This window comes from Xenopus laevis, chromosome 4L (genome assembly GCF_017654675.1).
Source record: "Xenopus laevis strain J_2021 chromosome 4L, Xenopus_laevis_v10.1, whole genome shotgun sequence".
NCBI classification, from domain to species: Eukaryota; Metazoa; Chordata; class Amphibia; order Anura; family Pipidae; genus Xenopus; species Xenopus laevis.
This window is the reverse complement of record NC_054377.1, coordinates 111,905,649-111,913,165: the sequence shown is the minus strand read 5'-3', so window position 1 is coordinate 111,913,165 and position 7,517 is coordinate 111,905,649. Positions and strand designations below refer to the sequence as shown.

At 37.2% G+C, this 7,517-nt stretch overlaps 1 protein-coding gene across 1 annotated transcript; it reads left to right on the top strand.

Annotated features, from left to right (window-relative positions):
- Positions 1-801: 801 nt before the first annotated feature.
- rasd2.L (RASD family member 2 L homeolog) lies at positions 802-7,316 on the top strand. The gene is given in 3 exon segments (NM_001092617.1): positions 802-1,192; positions 4,319-4,598; positions 5,569-7,316. Coding segments are annotated over 2 exon segments (801 nt in total). The 5' UTR covers positions 802-1,192; positions 4,319-4,327; the 3' UTR covers positions 6,099-7,316.
- Positions 7,317-7,517: the final 201 nt, after the last annotated feature.

The window sequence follows — 7,517 nt, the reverse complement described above, 5'->3', positions numbered from 1 at the left end:
AGGTCCCATTCCTGGATTATACTACTGTATAATTTGTAAATATCAGACTAGATACAAATATTACAATAAATACAAATGAAGAAAAAAAAGTAGGGAAGAGCTTACAATCTAAAGGCTGCTGCATAGGGACATTAGAGCCCTTGTTCCCTCCAGCAAGAAACAAGTGGTTGCTCTGGTATGAGCTGTTCACTGGGCATTTTGTTACGAATTAACTGGCTGCTCTCATAATAGGATCTGTGCTGATCCTTCCATAAAACTGGGTTTTGTCCTTCCTGAAGCAATATAATAAGAATAATAATATTCATATTACAAAAAAGCAAGTTTTCACTTTACCCAGCATTCAGTGTTTTCTTGGTAAAGCAAACAATTTCTAGTTGTAATAATTTAATGAACAAATATAAAAGTGATTAAGTGCAAGCTCTTCAGGGCAAAGTATAGGGATAAAGATAGGTGTTCGGCATACATTAGGCTAAAGAAGAAGCTTTTCGAGCAGTACATCTGTGTATTCCGGCTCTCTGGAAAGCCCTTCTGACATCTGATTGGATGGGGCCCTTGCAGGGAGGTGGGCCATGGACCTTGGGAAAAAACCTGCCCTTTCAGTTCAGGAGACAGAACAGACACAAGAGTCCTGCTGAAAGCTGCACACTGTCTCATGCCTGGGACTCTGTGCATTTCGTACCAAGAGAAAGAGACAAAGAGGAAAGCAGACACTGTATTACGACTTGTTTAACCACAGAAATACTTCTGTATGCACAGTGCAAATAAACTCTTCGTTGAAACACAGCCTGCAGTCTAGATCATGTAATGTTGGAAGTTACTCAGTCTGTAATAGCATCAGATGAAAGTATCAAAACTGCAGTGATTTCTGCTTCCAAACCTTAGCATGTATCACATTGACAGACTTCCACATGGAACAGAGACTCAGCTTTAAATATTCTTTAAATCTGCTTTACCCACTCTGAAAGACTCAGCACTGAGTATTTCCAAGGAAAAACCCAAAACATACTCGGGTTTCTGTCTCCTTGGGGGGAGTAGATTAGCCCTCTAAGAGCAAACTGTATAAATAGACCTGCCTATGGAGACTGTACTGAGACGTCAGGATTTGGAGAACAGTGGAAAAGAGCAGATTTTGAGAGAAGAAAGGCGGAATCAGCAGCAATAGCCTTTGTCTGAGAGCGCACCACTAGAAAAGGTAAGAGAAGACAACCTGTGTGTGTCGTATTAGATATGTCTTTATACATGGGAAAATAATAATAATAATAAGCACATGGTACTCTGACATGCAGTTATTCACACTATTAATATATAGAGTAATGTTACACCATACACAATGGTATTGTATACAGAATAATATGCAGAACATTGTAATGCACTATGTATATTGTACTTAATAGAATTTGCAAAGCATTTCTACAGTACTGATAAATAAAAGGACATACAGAGCATTATAACATACAAATTAATACAAAAACACACAAATATATATTACATACAGAGTAATCCAGGGACACACAGAGCATATAAAACCATAACATATAATATACAAAGATGCGGTGTAAACAAACACAAAGTAAAAGAGAGGTACTCTGAACAGTCCAATACAGAATACAGACCAATAATGATATGCAGAACACTGAAAAACTGTCATAAAAACTATCAGTGATATTGTGACATGTACCATGTGCAGATACTGTATGCAGAGCATTGTGACAGGTGTAATATATATATATATATATATATATATATATATATATATATATATATATATATATATATATATTGATAGATAGATAGATAGATAGATAGATAGATGATAGTGAATATGGTAATAATTGATAGATTGAATAGAATGTATTCATGCAGAACAGAATAGACAACTGAAGACAAAGCAATTGAATATAATAATATGCAGATCAGTGTACAACATTCTGAGTAAAGTGCAATACGCAAAACATGTTTACAGCATGCAGAGCAATGTAACCACAAGCACAAAATTGGGAAAACATCTGTAATAATTGTTTATTATAATATTGCCATTTAGAGCAATATAGTGAAAAGTCTAATATTTTAACAAAATGCAAATTAAAATGAGAGGCAGAGCAGCTGAAGTTAGAATAACTTATAAGCTTGCAGTTCAATACAGGGAATGCAGAACATATTAACAATTAAGATGCACAGAGATTTGCAACAATATGAACTGAAATGACATGCAGAACTCTGTATCATAGAATAGTATAATACATACAGAGCTATGTAACATGCAGAGCAATATAGTGACACACACCACTGTAAATATAATACAGAAATGTAGGTGCATTCAGAGAAGTGGAGCGTTGCATTAAAATGCAAAGTAATGCACACACAAAGCATTGAAACTACATGCAGAGTAATAAAGAAGTACAGAAATACAAGAGAAGAGAGTACAGTGAAACAGCATTTAAAGCATTGAGAACATTGCAGTGATATAGTAAGAATGCAAAGCAATGTGACACCAGACAGTAATATTGAGAAACATGCAGAGCAATGTGACAAGAGAGTAATAAAGGACCATGTAGTGTATTACAGTAATATAGTAAAAAGTGTAGCACAATGTGGCACCAGGAGAAATACGATTGGAACAAGCAGAGCATTGTACAAATATAGCGAGACAATGCTAGGCAGTATAATAAACAGACTGTAGACAATGCAAAGCAGTAATATAGTGAGATATGCAGAGCAATACAACCCAAGTAAAGTAATATAGACCATATCAGTAATAGAGTAAAACACTGCAGTACGGGGTAAGAAAAGACATGGACAAATGGGCACAGATCCATTCAGATAGATGTATCTATGTGTTGTACAGAAATAGCAACAAGCCTGGCATGTCCTATGCTGTTATATGCTGTCGAAAATGTATTAGCCAGAAGGACCATCAAAATTTGGATCTGTAATACCTTCTGCCTTGTAAGGTGTATCGATTACTGGCCTGGTTTATGGAAATCTCCCATTAATGAATTGTGTTTAGGCGAAGGATACCAAAGTTATTCAATTTGGTTTCTGATAAATCTGGTATTTCTAGCCAAACACTGAGCTAATTCTTAGCCTTCATTTACATATTCACAGCTGGAATTTCAGTTCTGTATGATACTAATGTTCCAGCTCAGTGATAATATAAAACTTAAAATAAAAATCCACCAATTAATGGAGGCTAATCATATTGTGCATTGTCCAGCAATACAGACTGATTGACAGCACCTTTTGTTATCATCCTAAATTGTATGCTTTACTATATGATTCTGTACCCTCTTTGATGCTTATCTGTTCCACTGGAATAAAGGAATATTTCAGGCCAGATACTTCAGTTCAGGTCACTTGTCTTTCATATTTTAATCCATCATGAAACACTACATCCCTGACATCCCTACTACTTCCCTACATCCCTGCCTGTTTCATTCTGCCTAATTTTAGATGAACTTGCAAACCTACAGTCTCTACTGTTTGACGCATTACTTTTGTGCCATTGATTTGCTATGAAAGCTGCAAATCAATGCACTGTAGTTGAATAGAATCTACTTCATATTTGTCACAAAAGCAGCTATGTCATTTGAGATATTGTCTCAGTAGCTGGATGATCGATCTCCTTTATGATGCCTTTAATTTTACAAAATAATTGAGATTTCTCACTTTTTTTATTGAATGTTCTAAACAATAGCTTTGTTGTTTGGGAACTGAAAGCATTTTGAAGTGAGATACAGCTCTTTGTGAAGCAGTCTCAGCAGATGTATAAGCAGACAGAAATAAGCAGACAATTGTGCGACAGCGGCATACATAGAAATTACTGTGCTCTGCTGCAAAAACTTGGGTCAAAACTTGGGGAGATGTTTAAATATTTTTAAATTGTATATTGAAAGAAATTGCACAGAATTCCTGGACCACCCAGCAGTCACTCTTACTCCAGGGTCAGAGTCATTTGAACCCCATGTTGTACCAGAAGGTTATGCCTTATCTTAATACTGAGTGTATGTGTAATATAAGGTATTCAAGAGCACAGACATTGATTGTCCTTGCAGGTAATGCCCTTCTAGAATCTGGTGCATTTACCACCTAAAGGCACTCAAGTGGAGATAATAGACTTTGAAAGTAAAAAAAGGTTGGCGATATTTTGGGACGTGCTTTTGCTCAAGGGTTTAGAGAAAAGATTATACTTAAATATTTGGGTTTTTTGTGTGTGGTGGGTGCAGCTCATGGGGTCAGTTTGTAGAGTTTAGACACGTGTTGAGCACATGCTGAGAAAGCTAAGGATTGCAGTCAAGTATAAAAATATTCTATGTCACAGGTTGAAGCCATGATGAAGACTCTCTCCAGTGGGAACTGCACACTCAGTGTCCCAGCTAAAAACTCTTATCGGATGGTTGTCCTTGGAGCATCCAAGGTTGGCAAGAGCGCCATTGTTGCTCGCTTTTTAAATGGACGATTTGAAGACCAGTACACACCGACCATTGAGGATTTCCATCGTAAGCTCTACAACATCAGAGGAGACATGTACCAGCTAGACATTCTAGATACATCTGGAAACCATCCATTCCCAGCCATGAGGAGGCTGTCGATTCTCACAGGTAAAGAAGGTGCACGTATATAATGAATTGAATGGTGGTGATGCACAGTGGAGTTGATTTTCTAAGATTGGCGCTAAAATACAACAAAGCAGCCCATAGCAAAGCGTTTCAATCCTGATCAAAATGAATTGCTGATTGCTATAGATACCAGTAATTGCACTTGTGTAAGTACAGGAGGTGACCAGAAACATTCAGCTTATGCACTAGTGTAACCAATTACATTCAGCTTATGCACCAGTGTAAACAAATTTTCAATTCTTCAAAACACATGACTTTACCTTGTGTGTTGTCTCACCTAACATCATAGATCACACTGGCAAGAGTAATGTATGCTAGAAAACTCTAGAAACAGGTTTTTACACAAGTGGACTGGAGCTGTGTGCAAAATAACAAAATAAAATCATAGGAGGTGCTACTTGTGATAAACTGCTTGGCTAGCAGTGGGTTAAATTATTCTTCTGTGTTAGTCCAAGTGAAGCAGACAGACAGTAACGTTTGGTACATTTATAAGAACATAGCAGGTAATATGACCTCCTCCAGGCTTGCTCTCAGCTTTAACAGGAAGAGGGAAACAGGAACAGGAATATGAATCATAAGGCAATAGCAAAACAGCAGGAATGACCTTAACCAAAATGTCCACACAAGCAGGTTACTATACTGCTAAGTTCCTTCAACACTTGTATCCCCAACGTTTCCACAACATATAAACAACTCTACTACAACAGCTGTTCTCACTGCCATATTAAATCCATATTAGTTGCACCACTCACATGGATGCCAACACAAAATACAGTATATAGAAAATGACTGGGATGACTAGTGAGTGGTCTTCAGTTATGTTACAATAAATCATTGTTTACATTTCTCCCTTGGTGTGCAGAAGCTAATAGCTGGGTATATGTAATAGCTAACAATAAGATATGTACCAGCATATGTACCAGTGTAACTCCAACATATTCTTTCTTTCCAGGTGATGTGTTCATACTTGTTTTCAGCATAGACAACCGGGACTCCTTTGATGAAGTTAAGAGGCTTAGAAAGCAGATTCTGGAAGTCAAGTCTTGTGTCAAAAACAAAACGAAAGAGACCGGTGAATTCCCTATGATGATTTGCGGCAACAAAAGTGATTATGGTGAGCATCACCGTAAGGTGAGAGCTGAAGAAGCGGAGCGCCTGGTGTCTGGAGATGAAAACTGTGCTTACTTTGAGATTTCTGCAAAGAAAAATGTAAATGTAGACAAAATGTTCCAAGTCCTGTTTAGCATGGCAAAACTGCCCAATGAAATGAGCCCAGCTCTCCATCGGAAGATCTCAATGCAGATTGGAGATACATTTCACCAGAAATCTTTCAGGCTGAGAAGACTGAAGGAGGTAGATGCTTATGGCATGGTCTCACCTTCAGCTAGACGTCCCAGTGTCAACAGTGACCTGAAGTACATCAAGTCAAAAGTACTGGGAGAAGGACAAGGACGAGATAGGGAGAAATGCTCTATTCAGTAAAGATTCTGTTGTGCTGGGGGCATCCCAAAGTGCCTTTTCAGTTGAGAGGACTGTGAATGGAGAACATTCATTTTGGCAATATTATGCCTGCTTGTCCTGAGCTTTGTCCTGCTCAGTAGAACAAAATCCTAATTCCTTGCTTTACAATTATTTATTAATTAATGCCAAAGGAAGAGTTCACTTTGAAGCCTTTCACTATACTGGCAGATCAGTGGATGGTTATAGATGGTGTCAACACCAACTTGAAGAAACTGCACAACTCTACCGTTTCATTACAATTCAGAGATTTATCTGATTATTTAAAAGAATGAACTGAAATTTAAACAGTATATGGACATTTGGTTAGAGATTTGATAGTTACATTCATGCCCCTAACCTTTAGTGAAAGGATTTCTCTGGACTCTTTGCAATGTCTCCGCCTGGTTTTCCAAAGAATTAAAGTAGAATAGATGAAGTTATACTTGAAATATTCCCCATTTCCAAGGTAGTGGACATTAACAAACACTGACCATGTAAATTAAGCCATTTTGTTTGTGGTTTGCTGCATGTGAGCCAATGAACATTTTTGTTTTTGTGATTGTGAACTTCAGCCATGAAGCTTCTGTACAACAGCAGAAGTCAAGACTTATTTCAATCATTCAGTCTCCACTGTCCTGGGGAACACGTTGCAGCTGTTTAAGCACCGGATGGGAAATTGGACAGTGGAGTTTGTGATCAAAATGCAGCTTTTAAGGACCAAAAACAGAACAACTTATTTTGATTTCTTTTATTGAAAAAAACATAGTCCCAGTATAGACCCTTTAGGCCATGCATTAGGACAACCCCCCCCCCACCAATATAAAGACATAAATCATTCAGCTAAGATGGAAATATTGAACCTAGTTAGTCTGTTTGGGCAATGCAACAGTGGAACCATGTTTCAGCATAATTGACAATATTTTAGAATACTTTTGTTTTGGTCATATCATAAGGTTGATTAAACTGTATTTTGTTTTTAATATCAAGTATAATGTGTGTACATTTGTCTTTTCTTGGTGCATTCTTTACAGCTGTAGAGCTGTATCCAAAAAAGTGACATCAGAGTGCAGCACTGGAGCACTTTGTAAATCTACCTCATATTACACTTATGACATCAGTGGGCACTGTAAGTAGCTCTAGGGTAGTGCTGGTATTAAATGGATAATATTATCAACAATAAAGCGTATTTGTTCTGAAAAACTGTGTGCAATGTTTAGTAAAGTAGTTTAGTTTTTGGGTAAAAACATTTTGAAAAAGCTATACACTTTAGTGCTTGCATGGGTTAGTATTACAGTGCTTTAGTCTCCTTTCTTTCTCTGTCTTTAAACCATAGAGGCTCAATGGCAGTAATTAAATGAAAACTATTTCCCCTGAACAATATAGCTCTCTATAAACATGTAT